At 40.0% G+C, this 21,545-nt stretch overlaps 1 pseudogene and 2 gene segments (V, D, J or C); all 3 read right to left on the bottom strand.

Annotated features, from left to right (window-relative positions):
• Positions 1-2,672: 2,672 nt before the first annotated feature.
• LOC101830791 lies at positions 2,673-3,370 on the bottom strand. The segment is given in 2 exon segments: positions 2,673-3,101; positions 3,214-3,370. Coding segments are annotated over 2 exon segments (378 nt in total).
• A 2,139-nt stretch (positions 3,371-5,509) lies between these two features.
• Positions 5,510-6,243, bottom strand: LOC110342012 (annotated as a pseudogene).
• A 13,843-nt stretch (positions 6,244-20,086) lies between these two features.
• On the bottom strand, positions 20,087-20,836 carry LOC101830249. The segment is given in 2 exon segments: positions 20,087-20,553; positions 20,679-20,836. Coding segments are annotated over 2 exon segments (378 nt in total).
• Between the last annotated feature and the right edge of the window lie 709 nt (positions 20,837-21,545).

Here is a 21,545-nt window from a genome sequence, read left to right as displayed (position 1 = left end):
TCAATAATGGACTGTAAGTAAGACAAGTAAACCAAACAAACCTTTCCTCTCCAAAATGGGTTTAGTCATTATTTTATTACATGAACAGAAACCAACTAGAATAAGGCATTTTAAATCTCTGCTTGAATATAGTTCTAAGTCCCATTCCTCTAACTTTCCCCTTTCCACTTTTTTTCTGAATTTTATAGCTTTATTTTTTAAAATTATTTTTCAGTTTATCGGGGTTGTAACATGGCAATGCTCTGAATATTTTGCATGTGGATTTTGAATTCTAAAATGTGTCTTAATTCTCTGACACATGTACATAATGGTCAGATAAGAGGATGCTGGGTTCTTTTGACTTTAAAGTGTTATATGTCAATATTCATTGTCTCCAGTTGAGAGAATTATACCTTTTCCTTGGTCTTATATGTCAAATAAGTTCTTAGACAAAAGACAAAATTTCTGTTTCTGTTCCTTAATGTGCCAGCAGTGCATTGTGGATGCACTCTCAGTTTTTTAATGAGTTAATAATATTTTGGTCCCCCTTTGAGGAATACTTAATAAATTACTGAAATAAATAATAAGCAAGAGATCAAAGCATAGTAGAAGAATTACAGAATGACCCACTTCATGAAAAATTACGCCCTTAATGATTCAAATGAGCAAAAACATCAAAGTCTTGGTGTTCATTTTCCAAATTTAAATGGATAGAATGGCAAATAGTTGTACTACATAAAAATATATCCTCCAGGTGGTCAAAATGTTACCAAAAATGCCACTTTAGGTATTTCAGTCCACATTGGTACTGTTAATTTAGACTCTGTGAGGTAGAACATGATGATGGTGTCACCAAATCGTAGAAGCTATAAAGACATGACACACAAGAAGCAGCGAGCATAGGACTTAAACAGATAAGATACAATTTCCAAGAAGAAACAGCCAATGCAGAAAAATGATGCTCCAACCAAGCCCATCATGTACATTTCACCAGCTCACCGAGATGCCTTCATGTCATGAAACAATTAAGGAATTACTCCAGTAATTATGGCAGATGACTAATGATCTGATAGTTGCTGGAAATGCCCTAAGAGTAATTCTGTAAATATATTGTCTGTTAATGTTTATCTTACCCTTGTTTTCTTGTTTTCTATAGAGTTGCTCAATAGAGATCCTGCCTATAATTTGCAGTCAAAAGGGATAACTCTAACCAAACAAGTGAATGGCAAGAACTTTGAGGCTTTAAAGAAAGAAATTAAAGAAGGTGCTGGAAAATGCAAAGATCTCACTGCTCTTGGATTGGTAGGATCAACATAGTAAAAATGGCAATCTTGCCAAAAGCAATCTACAGATTCAATGCAATCCCCATCAAAATACTGGCACAAATCTTCACAGACCTTGAACGAAAAATAATCAACTTTATATGGAAAAACAAAAGACCCAGGAGAGCCAAGACAACCCAGTACAATAAAGGAATTTCAGGAGGCATCACCATCCCTGACTTCAAGCTCTATTATAGAGCTATAGTCCTGAAAACAGCTTAGAATTTATTGGCACAAAAATAGACAAGGAGACCAAAGGAATCGAATTGAAAACCCTGATATTAACCCACACACCTACAATCACTTGATTTTTGACTAAGAAGATAAAATTATACAATGGAAAAAGAAAGTATCTTCAACAAATGGTGCTGGCATAACTTGATGCTAGCATGTAGAAGACTGCAAATAAATCCATGTCTATCACCATGCACAAAACTTAAGTTAAAATGATTCAAAGACCTCAACATAAATCCACCCAAACTGAATCTCTTAAAAGCGATGGTGGGAGGTACTCTTGAATGAATTGGTACAGGAGACAGCTTCCTGAACATAACAACAGTTGCCGTTGTTATGACACCGAGATCGACAATTAACAAATGGTACCTCCAGAAACTGAGAAGCTTCTATAAGACAAAGGACACAGTCAACAAGACAAAAAGAATTTGGAGATACCCCATGAAGGCCCTCACCCTCCCTGGAGTGTGTGGTGGGGATTGGGTAGGGGGTTGTGTTGGTTGGGGTGGGACAGGGGAGGAAGGGAGGGAGAGGGACCTAGGATTGGCATGTGAAACAAGCTTGTTTCTAATTTAAATAAAAAAGAAGTCAAAGAGAGTTTTCACCATTCATTATCACAGATGGTAAACCATATGTGACAAGGATGGTACATCACATGCAAATTTAATGGGGGAAGTCGTTCTTTGTACGTTTGTCTTATACATATGAATAAAGTACTATTGGCCAATAGGGACGCAAGATAGGTGGGACTAGGAATTGAGGAGGATTCTGGGAAAAGCAGTCAAGAGTAGAGGGTTGCCCATGGAAGAGAGGGTGCATAAGGATGCCATCCTCAGAAAGATAAGTCCTTATAAAAATATACATTAGTAGGGGTTAATATTTAAGGCAGAACAAGCCAATGAGAAGCCCTGGACATTGACTGACAGCATTGTAACTAGTAGAGTCTCTGTGTGTTATTTTGGACCCAGGCAGGTGTCCTGCAACACAGACTGAAGCATCAGCAGTGTGTCACTCAACATCGCAGACCTCTCCAAGGACCACGTGGTTACACAGTTCATTCCCTCTGTTTTCATAAAGGCACGCTGAATGCTGGCAGGGATGAGAGAGAGAAGGGTTAATATGCAGGTATCTGGGTACTTTCAAGCAAAACTATTTATTGTTATACAAGCAGTCTGAGCACATAAACACAGAAGGAGAAGCAGCTGGGACAGCGTAGCCTCCAACTTCTGCTTTCCACAGTGGTTTATGTCATGGCTTGTATCACTGTGTGAGGAGCACTGTAATCCTGTAGACAATAATAAGTTGCAACATCTTCAGCCTCCACGCTGCTGAGGCTTAGAGTGAAACTTCTCCCAGAGTATTGGCCACTGAACCTTGATGGGACACCAGATTGCAAACTGTTTCCATCATGGATCAAGAGTGTAGGAGATTGTCCTGATTTCTGCTGGTACCAACTTAAGTCATCACTAATGCTTTGGCTTGCCAGGCAATTGATGGTCACTTTGTCTCCTAGAGATGCTGACAGGAGGGATGGAGTTTGTGTCACTTGAATGTCACATCTGGCACCTGACAGTAGGAAAACAAGCGAACAAAAAAAATCACAATTAACAATTCCCTGATTAGTAAAGAAATATAGGATGAGCTAGACTGAATAAATTTTCTTTCCTGTACAACTTACCTGACAACCACATTAGCAAAATTACCAGGGCCTGAGCAGGAGCCTTCATGGCCATGCTGTTTCCTGATTGTGGCTGACTCCTTCAGGGACTGTGAGCAGTCACCTCTGAATCTTTCACTTAAGGGTGATGTGTTCCGGGCTCATGCAAATCAGCAAACTGTCAGGCCTATTGACAGCTGCAGGGTGTGCTCAGCTCAGCAGTACATGAAGTCTCAGTCTACAGGAACCCACTACCAGTCCTGGGAGACACACACTTCCTACTGAAAAAGCATTCCCCACTAGGGACTACAGGATATATTTAGTCTAGTGCCCTTTAAATATAGTGGTTTGGTTTTATCTTGTTTAGTTTAGTTTAGTTTTGTTTTCTTAATACATGGATAAAAATTATACTTTTCATTTTAACTTTTTATATAAGATTATGAATTGAGATTTAATTCTTTGGAAATTGCAAGAAATGTGAGTTTAGGTAGAAGATTTTCTTTTTTCTTCTTGGAGATTTTCTGTGATAAATCAGGAGGATGAACAATGGACAGAGATATAACTTTGACTGAAAGTTAGATTCATAGAAGAGGACAAAGGGAAGTCAATATATATGAATACAGTTATAACTTCATTTTAAAATAAGGAAATGTAAAAAAATACCCTTTGATAACATAGTTTAATGATATATAGGGAAGGGAATAGATACTGAGTGTCATAACTAAATTGTCACCCTCACCAGAGGGTTGTCCTCTATTTCTCAAGGCCAATGGTGGCTATGAAACTCCCTGATATGAGGAATCCATGTGGTCCTGGGATAGGGTGATAATATTCAGTCTTCAAGAAAAGAAACAGTGACCTTTGTTTTCACAGAAACCTGGAAATCGTAACCACAGTTTAAGAAAAGTAAATTCACTTTATGCTGAGGAAATACGGATGATCACACTTGTTACTGAGCTGGGATTGTGGGCAGGAGGTATTCACTGTAAACTGTGAGAAACAGTGAGATTCAAGGACAGAGTTGAAATATGCACAATAAATATAATTTACCAAAACATCATGTGGAGACTCTTACACCATGATTGAAAATATCCACAACCTTCTAAAGCTCACTTGGGGGACCAGCCTCCAGTCAGCATCTGGACAAATAAGAAAATTGGCAAGTATAAAATAAGCAAACCGGAAAAAATTCCAAGAATGTGCAATATCTTATGAAAAATTCCTATCTTTCTAAAGAAAATACTTTGTCTATCTCAGGGGAAAACAGAAACACAGATGCTTCCAGATGGTAAATTTCTCTTTATGTCATCTTGAAAAACATCTTCTCTGAAAATCTCCCTAGCTCTCTCCTCTCTCTCTAGCCCTGTACTGCTGCCTTTTCATCGCTGCTACATCAATCTCTGCCTTGCTACTCCTCTCTACTGCCTCTCTTCACACACAACCAAACTCTGGACCATTATAAGTTAAGTATTTATGACCTGGCCCATTCTCAATACCCAAGGCAAGTCACATAGTTTCTTTTAGACTAGGGATGTCACAATGACCAGCCAGTGAACAGCAATGGCCTTGAACCTAGCTCTGAGTTGTTGAGGGTTCCCAGACAGTAAATTGGATGAACCTTAAGGTTGGAGTGTACATGCTGACTAAAGTTGCTACAAACTCTGACCGTGAATCCACAGTAAACAGCACCTGGGAAAATCACCATGTGTATTTGTCTATAGGGACGATCAGATATTATCGCCAAAGAAAACCAGCCTACTTTGAATCTACTCTGAAGTCTAAAGCTGTTGTCTCTGTGAAACACTGTGACAGAAAATGCTGTCAATCTGGGTGATGTAAAACATTCTAGTATTATTTCCATTCATCAAAACTATATAGCCTAAGCCAAAATCATCCTTCTAACCATCCACCCCAACATGTGTGCCCCAACAAGTGTAAAACACACCACCAAGGGGCTGTGGAAAAAACTCTACAGCTTTTTTATTAGGAAGGTATAGCAGTGGCACTCAAGAAAGATACAGATAGAGAACACCCAGTCACACACTGTTAATAACACCACAGCTTTGCCAACTGGAGCTCCCCAACTGGGTGGACTTGTTAAACGCTAGTATTCACTGCAGTATATGGCCCTCTGCAGCCTTCTCTTCTGCCTTTTTAAAGGAGAGACAGCCTTCTTTTGAATATAATTAAGGATAGGATGGAGCACGTTGATTTATGTAAAAAGAAATGCATTCACAAACTGCCGTCTACTCAGACATTGTTACAAGTGTCTGGGAAACCTGCCGATGAAAGGGCATGTGCATGAAAATTGTGTGGATTACGTGGAATATGACTCCTTCATCAGCTCCTTCAAGTGTCAATTGCTCTCTTGTTCATCTCATCTAGGCTGTAGTAATGATCAACAATTTCCTCAGCAGTGATGGCTACCACACAGAACTCATGGGTGTCTTTGCCTACCTGGCACCAGATTACACATAAAAGCAGCAGCCCTGTGCAAGTGGCCCAGGAACACAACTCTGATACCTGATCCAGCGAGCTTGTCTGCCAGCTCCTTCATCACAGCCTTGACAAGTTTGAAGTATTCATCATCCTCAACACTGCTGCATGAGCTGGAAGACAATGGCTTACCATCACTTCTGCTACTCAGTAGCCAGGTAGGCCAGTGGTTCTGGGTCAGCTTTAGTTCAGGGCACTTGGAGGCAACTTAAAAGAACTGGGAATTGAGCACCAGGAATAGGATGCCCCACCCCAACTAGAAACTGAAGCAGTCATCTCCCCATGTCTGGCAGAATTCATCCATTGTCTCATATGGGGACATTGCCCAAGTCATGGGTCCCACTGACTGGCACCAGAGCAAAGTATTGGTCAAAGGCCATTGGCGCTTGCTGCAGGTCCTTGGTCTATTCTTTCCTCCCAGGGACTTCCTGGAATGGTGTGGATGAGGTCATCACAGTGAACAAAGAATTTAGGTTTCAGGTTCAGCTTCTGGATGACTGAACCCAACAGCTTATTCAGTGAGACAGATATCCTGCCCACCCCCATCACACTCATTCCCCTACACTGAATGAATCAGGCACTTATCAGCCCAAACTGGTTGTCTGCACAATGAGTGAAATAGAATGGGCCTTTCCATTCCATTCCCTTAAAGCACATCCAGGGACTGCCCTGGAGATCTGTGGAAAACATTCTGCATATGACATGACTAACAACTTTCTGGCCTTGCCTGGGCACCTTCTGTGGGAGAAGAGAGTGACTCCGCATCACCTTGAAGCCCTGCCTGAACAGCAACTCTCCAAGCAATTCCATTTTTATGGTTGAGGAAAAAGTTTTTATTGTAGATCTAGGAGAAAGCAGAGCCAGAGACTTCAGGAAAAGTCCAGAGCGGGGAGAGAAAGTGGAAGACTGAACACGGCCATGGTGCAGAGGTGTGTAGATATGAAAAGAGCGGGGACAAAGAGAGCATTGGCTAGGAGACTAAGAGAGAGGGAAAGGAGAGGGAGTCAAGTGAAGAAGACAAAAGTAAGACGATAATGAAAATAGTAAGATTGTATGGGAATGAGAAACTGATAGAAGGAAGCTCATGAGCTAGAGAAGTTTAGGGTCCTGAAAGCAATTCTTAAAGGCTGACTTTTGAATATATCGTCCAAGAAAGTTTAGAAGCAATGCAAAGTAATGCCACTTGGGAAAGCAGGCAACCAGGGCACTGCATGAGCTATCTAGTATGGGAAAAAGCATTATATTTTTTGTTACATTAAATGACAGCAGACAGTGTATGATAAAATGCTATGGAGAGAATATTTCACTAGGGGAGTCAGGATGAACTTCTGGCTACTGAAATATTCTTGCAAAGGAAAAGTCAATGTCATTATTTGTGTATCCAACAGTAAATCAACTAATCTCAAATATATAATGACAAACTAGACTCAAGATCTAAGAGACATCCCAACTAAACTAGGGGGTCACAAACAAAACATATCAACAAAAGAAATGAATATGGAAAGATGGAAAGTAGAATTGTAGGGTGGAGAGAAAAGACATGGTATGAGTAAGAGCAATAATAATGTAATATGTACATATATAAAATTTTTCTAAAAACAAATTATACTGATAAAAAAGCACAATATCTAAGCCATTATAACACATACTTCCAAAAATAAAGGTAATGGATTTGTTCAAATATGAGACAAATCTAGAAAAGTTTATATAAAGCAACATAAAAGGGACTGGAAATACGAGCCAGCAGTTAAGAACATGGAGAACCATATGTAATTAGACAAATTGTTTGGAACAATACAAACACAGGACATTTAAAGAAGAGAATATGGCTGAGCTTTGGTGTTTTGGGCACTAGCTTCACAAAGTACATTTGAGCTGAGTCACTGAAATGGGCATCATTTATTCTTGGTACATTTTTATGAAGTCAAGTTTATGAAATGTGACTAAGGAAGTGGACTAGACCTGACGAGTAAAGCCTCCAAATGGCCACTAGGGGGCAGCAGTTATTTTGTTTGAAGTTCCTCTCCTGTTGGTTCTGTTCCCTGTATTAGCCCTGCCTTTCAGACTTCGTATGGTTCTTGCAGGTCCAACAACTAGAAATTGCCATTGCAATAAAGGCTTCATAATCACAGTTCATTATGGACCACTCAGTATTTCACCACAGATAATACACGCTGCCAAAACAGCTCTCTGAAGCTACAGAGAAGAATCAAAGTCTCCAACAATCCTACATTTTCCGAATTTCCAAATTTAGTATCACATGAATGATGCTACCAAGTTAGGGATGGAGCCTGCTCCTCTTGAACCACAGTTACATTTCCTAAATAACTTTTGAAATTCACGGAACCTAACCTTAATCAGAGGTGCCATAAGGCTCAAAATCCTGAAAACAAATGTTAGAAATTTCAAATTATTTGGACAAAAGATTAAATTGGGCTCCATGAAAAAGGCTAGGTTTGAGGATTATGCATTCCATGAAAATGTATTTAAAGCATTTCTCTTGCTGCAAAGAAAACATAAACTGGGAGGTCTTTTTTGTTTTGTTTTGTTTTACTTTTGGGAACAACAAATGCGAAGAGCAGCAAATAAAAATTAGGCTAATTATGACAGAGCATATTAATATTCCAATGACAGTAAAATTGTTTCCAAATTGCACAACTTCAAAGAAATGAATAAGGGAAGATTATTACTACCAGATGAATTAATACACCTATGTTTCCTAGTATACATTAACTTTCCAGATAATAAATATAAATAAAATAACACTTTGTTGTAAAATTAATAACAATAACATTTCAAGGTTCCATAGAATTTCCTTGAACTTAAATTCAAGTAATAGTTTTCATGATTCTAGCTTCATATAGTTAACACTTGTAGAAAGAAAAATAAACAAATAATGAAAAAGGTGTTGGGAATAACAGAAGTCATACTTCCAAAACAGAAATGAGGTGTGGAACATAAATTAAGTAAACATCACCAGCAATAGCATCTCAATGACAGTAAGAAATACAGAGAGAAAGAGAAGGAGTTGTGGTAGTGGCTGAAACAAGGCAAATGTCTGCAGATAATCTGAATTATGTGATCCCTAATGATTTGTGAATGGCCAAGTTCCACTAAATGTTGGAAAAATGAGGAATGACAATGCTGCATTCTGACCCTTCTGAGAAAGGAGCTACTGCAGAGGAAAGGTTGCAACAGGAGAAATCAGATCATCTCAAATTGATGCAAACCTCAGTCAACACATGACCCAGAAACTTTCAGAGCTGCTTACAGAGAACATCACAGCCTCTCTTAGAAATGTGTGGGGAAAATGCTTGAAAAGGGCTCTACGGCCATCTTGATCATGCCCTGGTCCCTCTTTATAAAAAGGAGACATCGGGTGGCTGTGACTATGTACCCCTTTCCTAAGAATACAGCATTGCCAGCTAAGACTACTGGTTTTCTCCTCCCTTATTGGCACCTTAGCTGTTTTTAACATAGTGGGAAACTAAGTCAATAGCATACTCTTCCAGCAAGAGTGTCACTCACAGACCCACCATCATCCAAACTGTAGGACTCTTTCACACTCAGGTTAGTGGGACTTGGTTTAGATACCCCTCCATTTTATAGGGATATTTGATCACATTGTGAACACTGAATTCATGTTAATTAGAAAAAACTTTGAGTCAGAATGTGGAGCCAGCAACTAGTTGACAGGAAGTAACCATAGAGAGTTAGAGGGACTCCAGAAAATGGATAGAAAACACACAGGAAATAGTATGAACAGACTGTAATTTTGGCCATATTTTAGGGATTAGTATTATAGAAGAATCTCACTTGCTTGGTTGAGGGTTAAGGAGGAAGTCAGATAGTTCCTTCTCTGCCTTTCTTGTCTAGCAGATTTTCATACCAGCATCTGACTCCCAGGTCTTATTTGTGTGTGTGTGTGTGTGTGTGTGTGTGTGATAAAGAGACTATTTCTTAGAATCCTCAGAGTTGTATCTTGGTCTTATGGATCTTACAAGTATTTCACTTTTTTTTCTTTGTGTTACAATAGGACTTTTGATTGCTATGCTTCATTGATATCTTTTCAATGAATTTGAACAGAAATATATTTTTATTTGCTGCAATATTGGGGAAGCATCTAGCAGGAAGCAAGCTTATGTTCGGGAATCAAAAGAATATTCTACCCCTGCAACAAAGAGATCAGAGGCCACAAAACACATCAGACCACTTTTTAAGAAAATTTAAAATCTCATGATTTTTAAAAATTATTTTATGCTCTAGAGAACATATACCATGTTAAAAGCTATAAGATATTCCTTTGAAGAGGGGTTATGCAGGTATAAGGATAAATATTAAAAATGTGGTTGGAGATTATGCTGGTTTAGTTAAGTGCAAGTTTTATAGTCCCCAATATCCAGGACCTCACTATCTCCAGGTATTTGGCTAGGTTTCTCTTACTAGACTTTATTTCCCTCTTATAGATTGGGCCTTATGCCCAGTTAAAAAGCTGCTGGTTACCTCCAAGGTATGTGTATCATTGCTACACTGCATCCTTAGATGCTCTGTCCAGGTCATGATTTTAGTTCATAGGTATAACAACTGAGTAGGATATTGGTGGCTTCCCATTCTTGAGAGCTTGCATAGCACATTATGGAATCATGAAAGATGAAATGTTAGATGAGGCTTGCAGTGATTATATTTTAATTTAAAAACAAGTGGTCAAGTTGAAAACCTATATAATTTATACACTCTCTATAATAAAATGTATCTACGATGATACATGGAATATAGGAATACTGCATTTAAATTACTATAAAAGTAGCAGAGAGAGAGGAGTGATGAGCAAATTGGCAAAGAATGGGCTGGCAAAACCAGCCGAGACAGCTGATCTGAACAGGGCAGAGCTCTTGGACCCCAGACTGACAGCGGGGAGGCTAACATGGGACTGATCTGGACCTCCCCAAATGTGAGTGTCAGTGAGAAGGCCTGGGTAACCTATGGGGCCTTGAGCAGTGGATCAGTGTCTATCCCTGGAATACAAACAGTCATCGTGTGCCCATAGCACAAAGAGGGATGCTCTCTCAGCCTGGACTCTTAGGGGAATGCCTGGACCCTACCTGGAGTGAAATGGCAGACTCTAGATATCCCCTATGTGGAAGGAATTGGCAATAGGGTGGGAGGCTGGGGGAGAAGGGGAGTGTGGGATGAGGGGAGGGAGAGGGAACTGGGATTGACATGTAAAATAAGCTATTTAAAATTAAAATAAAAATGATTTAAAAAGTTTTAATATAAAAACAAAATGATATATGCATAAAGTGAGCATATTTTGAAAACATACGTAAAATCAACATTCTTATGAAGTCCTCATAACATTGCTGGAGAGTCACCACCATAAATAAGGAGGATGACAGTTGAAAGGCAAGTTGTAATGAGGAGAACAGACCTTGAGGCATCTTGGAGATAAGAAGGCGGAAATGGGTTATCTTATTAGGGCACCAGATGATGCATAGCCATCCTAGGTCTGAGTTTAACTCAGAAAGTGTCCTGTACTCTAGTATTATCAGATCATCACTTTGTGATTCTGGAAGGTGTGAAGTTGTAATCATTTACCACAAAAGACACATAAAACAGATGCATGAAGTGTACTTTTCCTCTTTTAGAGGAAGGTTGTCTTATGACTATGGAAATCTTTCCACATGATTATCAATTGATATCCATTATTACCAGAGCCATAAAACATCTTATGGTGATAAGAGTAAGCTTCATGGACTGGTCAGCTGTTTCTGGGCGGTAAATCAGCCCAGTCTTAATCCCTTTGGTCATCAGTCCTCCCTCTCTGCTACTGGCTTTCTTGAGTTCAGCTCAGTGCTTACCCATGGGAGTGTACCTCTTCTTCCATCAGCCACTAAATGAAGTTTCTGTTTCCCAGATTCTCTGGCCATGGGATTGTAGGCTGGCACTCCCCAGATCTATGTCTTAAATCCATATATGAGAGAGTACTTGCCATGTTTCTCTTTTTTTGACTGCAATACCTTACTCAGGATGGTTTCTTCTAGTGTCATCCATTTGCCTGCAAATCTCAGGATTCCATTGTTTTTTGCTGCTGAATAGTACTCCATTGTGTAAATGTACCACATTTTCTATATCCACTCTTCGGTTGAGGGGAATCTAGGTTGCTTCCAAGTCCTGGCTATTACAAATAAAGCTGGTATGAACATAGTGGAACAGACATCCTTGTTGTATGAATGGGCATCTTTTGCATATATGCCTAAGAGTGGAGTTGCTGGGTCTTGTGGTAGGTTTATTCCCATTTTTCTGAGGAATCACCATACTGATTTCCAAAGTGTCTGAACAAGTTGGCACTCCCACCAGCAATGGAGGAGTGTTCCTCTTTCACCACATCCTCTCCAGCATAAATTGTCATTGGTGTTTTTGAATTTAGCCATTCTGACAGCAATGAAATGGTATCTCAGAGTTGTTTTGATTTGCATTTTCCAGATGGCTAAGGATGTTGAGCACTTTCTCAAGTGCCTCTCAGCCATTTTAAACTCCTCTATTGAAAATTCTCTATTTAGTTCTGCAGCCCACTTTTTAATTGGATCCTTTGGTGTTTTGGAGACTTGCTTCTTGAGTTCTTTGTAAATTTTGGAGATCAACCCTCTGTCAGATGTGGGGTTAGTGAATATTTTTTCCAATTATGTGGACTGCTTTTTGTCTTGCTGACTGTGTCCTTTGCCTTACAGAAGCTTCTCAGTTTCAGGAGGTCCCATTTATTTAACCCTTAGTGTCTGTGCTACTGGTGTTATGTTCAGGAAGCAGTATCCTGTACCAGTTCGTTCAAGGTTACCTCCCACTTTCTCCTTCCTCTAAGAGATTCAGTGTGGCTGGATTGATGTTGAGGTCTTTGATCCATTTGGACTTAAGTTTTGCACATGGCGATAATCATGGATCTATCCACATTTTTCTAAATGCCAGCATCCAGTTATACCAGCACCGTTTGTTGAAGATGCTTTCTTTTATCCATTGTGTAGTTTTAGCTTCTTTATCAAAGATCAAGTGTTCAAAGACGTGTGGGTTGAGATCAGGGTCTTTGATTCGATTCCATTGGTCTACCTGTTGTTTTTGTGCAAATACAAAGCTGTTTTCAGAACTATAGCTCAATAATAGGGCTTGAAGTCAGGGATGGTGATGCCTCTAGATGTTGCTTTGTTGAATAAGGTTGTTTTGACTATTGTGGGTCTTTCTTTTTGCCATATAAAGTTGAGAATTGTTCTTTCAAAGTCTGTGAAGAATTGTGCTGGTATTTTAATGGGGATTTCATTGAATTGCTTTTGGCAGGATTGCCATTTTTACTACATTGATCCTACCTATCCAAGAGCATGGGAGATCTTTCCATTTTCTGAGGACTTCTTTAATGTCTTTCTTTGAAGACTCAAAGTTCTTACAATACATGTCTTTCACTTGTTTAGATAGCATTACCCCAAGGTATTTTATGTTGTTTGTGGCAATTGGAAAGGGTGATGTTTCTCTGATTTCTTTCTCAGCCCTTTTATCATCTGTGTAAAGTAGGGTCACTTATTTCCTTGAGTTGACCTTGTATCCTGCCACTTTGCTCAAAGTATTTATCAGCTATAGGAGTTCCCTGGTAGACTTTTTTGGATCATTTATGTATACTATCATATAATCTGCAAATAGTGAATGTTTTACCTCTTCCTTTCCAGTTTGTATCCCCTTGATCTCCTTTTGTTTTCATAGTACTCTAGCTATAATTTCAAGCCTTCTTTAAGAGAAAAATGCATCAACTTCTTCATGGTACTGAGATTGCAACACATATGGTTCCTGTTAGCCCCTTTGGTTGTGTGGGGAATGGACATCAACACAGACCCAAGCTGCAGCAGAGCACAGACCCATACATGGCCCTCAGCATCAGCTTAGGCCTATACATCACCCTGACCCAGGTGGAAGCACAGGCCAACTAGATCACTATGGCCCAGGCTGCAGCAAGGACCTCAGACACCAACATTGTCTCAGGTGGCTGACCATACCCTGAGCATCTGCATGGCCTCTGTGATAACAGGAGCCACAGATATCAACTCATACCCTGACTGCAGAGGGCAATGAAACCAGACATGGCCCTCAGCAGCAGCCAGAGTATGGATAACACTAAAGCTCTTGGTGGTAGCACATGCCACTCAGATTAACCTTGCCTAGGTGTTTGCACAGCCCTCAGACACCAAAATGGCCACAGGCTACAGCCTAGACATCAAGTATCTGTGTGGTCTTCAGCAGCATTATGGGACAGGAAAAACACTCTGGGTGCCATCGATGGGAATCTCATGGACACTGGCATGGTGAAAATTCAGAGAGGTACAGAAATCAAGGAATAAAACTTGCAAAATCCCCAAAAAACATAAAAATCAACTCATAGAACTTTAATCACCACAAACACAGATGCCTAGATGCCAGAAAAATTATATTATCAATAAAAATCATGGCATGAGCCGGGCTTTGGTAGTACAAGCCTTTAATCCCAGTAATTGGTAGGCAGAGACAGATCTCTGTGAGTTTGAGGCCTGCCTGATCTACAGAGTGAGTTCCAGGACAGGGTCCAAAGCAATATACAGAAACCCTGTCTCAGAAAAAAATAAGTCAGGGTGGTGACTCTGTTCCCTGACTTTTTTTTTATTTTGGTTTTTGGAGACAGGTAGTCACCGCCTGAGACCAGCTATCATAGCACAGCAGGCTCTAAATGTTCCTACAGAGCTGACACAAAAAGAAATACCTTAAAACTAACTATATGAAGATGAAAATGGTATTTAAAGAAGAAGTGAGAATTTAAAGAATTGTGAGAAAAATTCAACAGAATGAACAAATCCCTTAAGAAAAGCCAAGAAAAGGAAAACAATTGAAGGAAACTAATAAAATTGTTCAGGACACAAAAATGAAAATAGAATAAATAAAGAAAACCCAAACTAAGTAAATCCTCTAAATTAAATATTTAGGAATGAAAACAGGAACTACAGAGGCATGCTTCACCAAGAGAATATAAGATAAAGAATAGCGAAGCTCAGGAATAAAGATGCAATAGAAGAAATAGGTACATGGGATAAAGAAAATGTTAAATCTAAAAAATTCCTGACACAACACAACCAGGAATATTGGGGCACTATAACCAAATGTATGAATAACAGGAATGGAAGTAGAAGAATTCAGCTCAAAGGCACAGCAAATATTTTGAACAATACCATAGAAGAAAAATTTCCTAATCTAAAGGAAGACAAGCCTATAAAGGCACAAGAGGCATACAGAAAAACCAGAGGAATTGGAACAGAAAAGAAAGTCCCCCCATGTAATAATCAAAACACTAGGAAGAACAAAGAAATAATATTAAGATAAAGGTAAATAACTAAGTAACATATAAAGGTAGACCTATTAAAATTATACCTGCCTTCTCTATGTATATGCTAAAAGCCAGAAGAGCCAAGACAGATGTCCTGCAAACTCAAAGAGATTAGAAACGCCAGCCCAGATTGCCACGCCCTGCAAAATCTTCAATCACCATAAAAAGAGAATACAAGATCATCCATGATAAAGTCATTTTTAAACAATAACTCACTAAGATTCCAGCCCTACAGAAGACACTAGAAGAAAATATTCAAACCAAGGAAGTTAACTATACCCATGAAAACATAGAAAAAATCTCACATCAGCAAAAGCAAAGGAATAGAAGCACTCACACACACACACACACACAATCATCATCATCATTATCATTAACAACATCATCATCATCACAATTCCATCAATGACAATAAAATTACAGGAAGTAACAGTCATTGTTCATCGATATCTCTCAATAACAATGAACTCATCCCAAATATAAAAGACAGATTAACAGAATGGATAAAGGGACATTGGCACATACAAACATAAGGATTATCTTAGCACACAAAGACTCCATATTTGGAGTTATGTACACATACTCAATGCACCTGGCAGCCTAGACCCTTTCCAAAATATACCATGGGCATGTACCCACACTAAAAATGCAACAAACAACTTGCTATCAATGGAAAGAACTGACTGCATCATCTGTTCTGAACAGTAGAATACACTTCTTATTTCCGTAGAGACCTCCAAACATGGACAGATTCTATGCCATCTTACCGTGGTTATATCTGGTCACATGGTTTTTGCAGCCTCAATTGGTTTGGATAATAAGGGTATCTCTGTCCAGGAATGAATAAAAGATCATTTTTCTCTAGTAATAAGGTCACTAAGATACATAAACAATTAATACTGAAAGAATCATTGTCCTTGTAATCAACCCCACCACAGAACTTGTGTTTAGTAACGAAAGGAAAGTAACACTGTTGCTGTAAAGGGTTTTAATACCATTGTCCCATTTCAAATATTATTGTGACTCTAAATTAACTTGAATGGACAGTAGAACGTTGGAGGAAACCTTTGTCTGGTGACTTAGAAACAAGTCAGATAATGAGAATAAAAATGTATTAAGATTTTAATTTTCTGAGTGGCAATCTTAACTTCACTAATTATAGAGATGTGGTCTCTCTATATACAGACCACACAGAATTTTCATTCTTCACATAGGGCCTAAAGTCCTAAAGTACATGAAAAAGACACAAGATATCAAAGAAAAACATAAGACATAAGAAGAAAATATGTTGAAAAAGTAGATGACAAAGCTGGGCGTTGGTGGCATATGCCTTTAATCCCAGCACTCGGGAGGCAGAGGCTGGTGGTTCTCTCTGAGTTCAAGGCCAGCCTGGTCTACAGAGCTAGTTCTAGGACATCCTCCAAAACAATACAGAGAAACCCTGTCTTAAAAAAACAAAACAAAAAGTAGATGACAAAAGAGAGCTGGATATATTCATTTATATTTGCTAACATGGAGTTTTAAAAACTAAAATAGAGACAATTAAGGTTATTCCATAACAGTAAGTATTGAATTTCAATAAAGCATATTTCTCAACTGGCTGTGATGCTAAGTAACCTTCTATAAGTGAGATATGATAGATCACTATGAACTTTTATTCAGGGTTATTTCAATTGTTCTTGATTGCTGAGTGGCCCTCACAATTCATCATCCTGTTGTGGAAGCAATGATAATTCTTTGACAATTGGCTTCCCTGGAAATTGATCCCACTTGAGAAAACAGCTTCAAATGTTTATCCTTTGTTCTTCAACTTCTCACACATATGGAGTGTGTTGTGGTCCTCATCCAACAAATTACACATTTTTCATCTTGACTTTCCCATTTAAAGATATTCTGATCTTCTTTGACTGAATGCATCAGGTACCCATTGAAGCTCACTTGGAACCCTCAAAGATGAGCAGCTATGGAGCTTCGCCTGAAAAGGTGGCAGTGGCACTAGGACTTATCCAACATATATGGCTGGCTATTTGGAACCCATTCTCTGTGGTGAGATACCTTGCTCATCCTTAATACAGGGGGAAGGGCTTGATCCTGCTTCAACTTAGTATGCCAGATCTTGTTGACTCCACAAGGAAGACCTTACCCCTTCTGAGGAATGGATAGGGTTAGGACTGCAGTGAGGTGAGGGGAGTGGAGGGAGGGGGAAATGAGGTTGATATATAAATAAAAAATACTATTTAAATGAAAAAGAAAATGACTGGCCACTTCTGTCCACACTCAGGGCAGAGGTCAGAGGTGAGCACCGGGTCACTATATTAGACATGATTTCCTCCTGCTCGCCCTCTCTTGGATCCCCTGGCTTGGGGACTGAAGCCAGGTCGACTCCCCCCAGAAGGACAGCCAAGCTACCAGGAGCCTGCAGAGAGAGCTGGGCCACTGCTGCCCACACTCAGGGCAGAGGTCAGAACCAGGTCGACTCCCCACAGAAGGTACCCAAGAGAAGGGGAATAAGGCAAGATCTCCTGAGCAGATTGGGAGCAGGGGAGGAAGAGAGGGGAGCTTGGAAAAAGAGAGGGGAGAAGAGGAGGAGAGAGGAGGTAATGGGGGAGCAAGAAGGTTAAGTTGGGGGAAGAATAGAGGACAACAGGATGAGAGATACCTTAATAGAGGGAGTCATTATAGGTTTGAGGAGAGATCTGACACCAATGAGATCTCTAGCAATCTACAAGGATGACATCAACTGGCAAGCTTAGCAATAATGGCAAGACTACCTTAAATGCCCATCCCTGATAATGAGTTTGATGACTATCTTATATGCAATCCTAAAAACTTCAGTGACTGATGGAAGCAGAAGCAAACACCCACAGCTAAACACTGAACTAAACCCTGGAACCCAGTGACAGACAGGGAGGAGTGATGAAAAAAGGAGTAAAGAATGGCTGGTGAAATCAACAGAAACAGCTGACATGAACAAGGGGGGAGCTCTTGGACCCTAGACTGACAGCTGAAAGGAAGCACAGGACTGATCCAGACCCTGTGAATGTGGGTGTCGGTGAAGAGGCTGGACAAACTGTGGGGCCCTGGGCAGGAGATCAATATTTATCCCTGGCATACAAATGGACTTTGTTTGTCCATACCACAAAGAGGGATGCTCTCTCAGTCTGGACTCTTGGGGAAGGGCCTAGGCCCTGCCCTGAATGAAATGACAGACTCTGTATATAAACTATAGGAAAGGAAGAGGGGATAGGGTGGGAGGCTGGGGGGGGCTGGTGTGGGGTGTATGAGAAGGAGAAGAAGAGGGAGTTGGGATTGACATGTGAAGCAAGCGTCATTCTAATTTTTAAAAATATAATAAATAATAATAATAAAGAACTCCAAGACAAAAAAAAAAGAATGGCTAAAATCCAAAAGACCAATGACAGTCTATGCTGGAGAGGATGTGGAGAGAGGGGAACACTACTCCACTACTGGTAGGAATACCAACACGTACACCCACTTTGGAAATCAGTGTGGATATTCCTTAGGAAAATGGGAATCAGTCTACCACAAGATCCAGGAATTCCACTCTTAGGCATATGCACAAAAGATGCACATTCATGCAACAAGGACATCTGTTCCAATATGTTCATAGCAGCATTATTTGTAATAGCCAGAACATGGAAGCAAACTAGATGCCCCTAAACTGAAGAGTGGGTAGAGAAAATGTGGTACATTTACCCAATAGAGTACTATTCAACAGAAAAAAAAACAATGGGATATTTAAATTTTCAGGCAAATGAAAGGCACTAGAATAAACTATCCTGAGTGAGGTAACCCAGTCAAAAAAAGACAGTTATGGTGTGTTCTCACTCATGTATGGATTTTAGGCATGAATCAGGGGCATACCAGCCTATAGTCCCACAGCCAGAGAGTCTGGGAAACAGGGAGGAACCTGAGAGATATGCATGGTACCCCAGAGAATGGAAATGGGACATAATCTCCGGAGCAGATTGGGAGCACATGGGGGGGGGAGGTAGCTAGAAGAAAGAGATGGGGTGAAGAGGATGGAGGGAGGAGGACATGGGGGAGCAGGAAAGTTGAGTCAGGGAAAGAATAGAGGAGAATAGGAAGAGATACCATAATAGAAGGAGCCATTATAGGTTTGAAGAGAGATCTGATACTAGTGAGATTTCTATAGACCTAAAAGGATGACTGCAACTGACAATCTAACCAATACTGGAGAGGCTACCATAAATGCCCTTCCCCAATAATGTGGTTGATGATTTCCTTGTATATATCCTACAGGCTTCATCCAGTGGTTGAAGGAAGCTAAGGCAGATACCACAGCGAAAACCTGAATTGAACTCCTGGAAACCATTTGCAGATAAGGGGGAGTGATGAGCAAAGGGGTCAAGACTGGGCAAGTGAAACCCACAGTAACAACTGACCAGAACAAGAGGGAGCTCATGGACCCCAGAGTGGTAGCTGAGAGGCCAGAATGGAAATAATTCAAACCCCCTGAACATGAGTGTCAGTGAGGAGACCTCAGCATTCTTTGGGGCCTCAGGCAATAGATCAGCATTTATCCCTGGCATCCAGATGGACTTTGGTAGCCTATTCTACATGTAGGGATGCTGTCTCAGCCTGGACACATGGGGGAGTACCTAGACCCTACTCCATATGATATAACAGACTTTGAAGATCACACATGAAGGACCTTTCCTTCCCTGAAATGTGAAGTGGGGATTGTGTAGGGAGCTGGGGAGGTTAAAGGGGGAGCGAGGGAGGAGGAGAACGAGGGGGAGCTAGGATTGACATGTGAAGCAGCTTGTTTCTAAAACAGGATTTTCACCATCCACTAGCCCATGTGGTAAACCGTATAAGACAAGGATTGAGCCTCTCCTAGGGTATATCACATGCAGGATGAAGCATCAGCATTGTGTCCTTGAAATTCTCAGACCTCTCCAAGGACCACATGATTACGCAGTTCATTCCCTCTGTTGTGATAAATCCATACTGAATGCTGGCAAAGGATCAGAGAAAGAAGGATTTATGTGCAGATATCAGGGTACTTTAAAGCAAAACTATTTCTTGATATACAAGCAGTCTGAGCACATAAACACAGAAGGAGAAGCAGCTGGGACAGCATAGCCTCCAACTTCTGCTTCCCTCAGTAGTTTATGTCATGGCTTGTATCACTGTGTGAGGAGCACTGTAATCCTGTAGACAATAATAATTTGCAACATCTTCAGCCTCCACGCTGCTGAGACTTAAAGTGAAACTTCTCCCAGAATATTGGCCACTGAACCTTGATGGGACACCAGATTGCAAACTGTTTCCATTATAGATCAAGAGTGTAGGAGATTGTCCTGATTTCTGCTGATACCAACTTAGCTCATTGTTAATGTTTTGGCTTGCCAGGCAATTGATGGTCACTTTGTCTCCTAGAGATGCTGACAGGAGGGATGGAGATTGTGTCATTTGAATGTCACATCTGGCACCTGACAGGAGAAAAACAAGCAAACAAAAAATCACACAATTAACAATGTTTAGAAGGAATTTCCTGATTAGTAAAGAAATGTAGGATATGCCGGGCTGAATAAATTTTCTTTCCTGTACAGCTTACCTGACAACCACAGTAGCAAAATTACCAGGGCATGAGCAGGAGCCTTCATGGCCATGCTGTGTTCTGACTGGAGCTGACTCCTGCAGGGACTGTGAGCAGACACCTTTGAATCTGTCAGCTAAGGGGGATTTGTTCTGGGCTCATGCAAATCAGCAAAGTTTCTCTGGTCTATAGATAGCTGCAGGGTGTGCTCAGCTCATTAATACAGGAAGTCTCAGTCTATACAAACTCTCTACCGATCCTGGGAGACACACATTTCCTACAGAGAAAGCATTCCCTGCTAGGGATGACAGGATATAATTATTCTAGTGTCCATTAAATATAATGGTTTGGTTTTATCTTGTTTAGTATAGTTTTTTCTTTAAAAATGGATAAAAATTACACTTTTCATTCTAACTTAGAATATAAGATGGACAAATGGAGATTTAATTCTTTGGAAATTTCAAGAAATAGAATTCGAGACAGAAGGTTTTCTTTTTTCTTCTTGGGGATTTTCTGTGATAAATCATGAGGATGAACAATGGACAGAGATATAACTTTGACAGAAATTTAGATGCATAGACAAGAACAAAGTGAAGTCCGTATGTATGCATACAGTTATACCTGCATTTTAAAATAAGGAAATGTAGAAATACGCTTTCATAACATAGTTTAATGATCTATAGGGAAGGGACAGGTTACTGAGTGTCATAACTAAATTGTCATCCTCAAGGACCTTTTTTCACTCAGTCAATTTAAGGAACTTACTTGTTCTCTGCCTTTTGAAAGTCTCTGGCATATCTCTTTCTCTAAGAACACTAAATATTTCCCAGATCAATGTATCTTACATTCATGATATTTCTTATTCAAGCTCTTCCCTATCAAAAG

This window comes from Mesocricetus auratus, unplaced genomic scaffold (assembly GCF_017639785.1).
Source record: "Mesocricetus auratus isolate SY011 unplaced genomic scaffold, BCM_Maur_2.0 Super-Scaffold_100676, whole genome shotgun sequence".
Taxonomy (NCBI): Eukaryota; Metazoa; Chordata; class Mammalia; order Rodentia; family Cricetidae; genus Mesocricetus; species Mesocricetus auratus.
The sequence above is the reverse complement of the archived record's forward strand: the minus strand, read 5'-3'. Positions and strand labels throughout refer to the sequence as shown.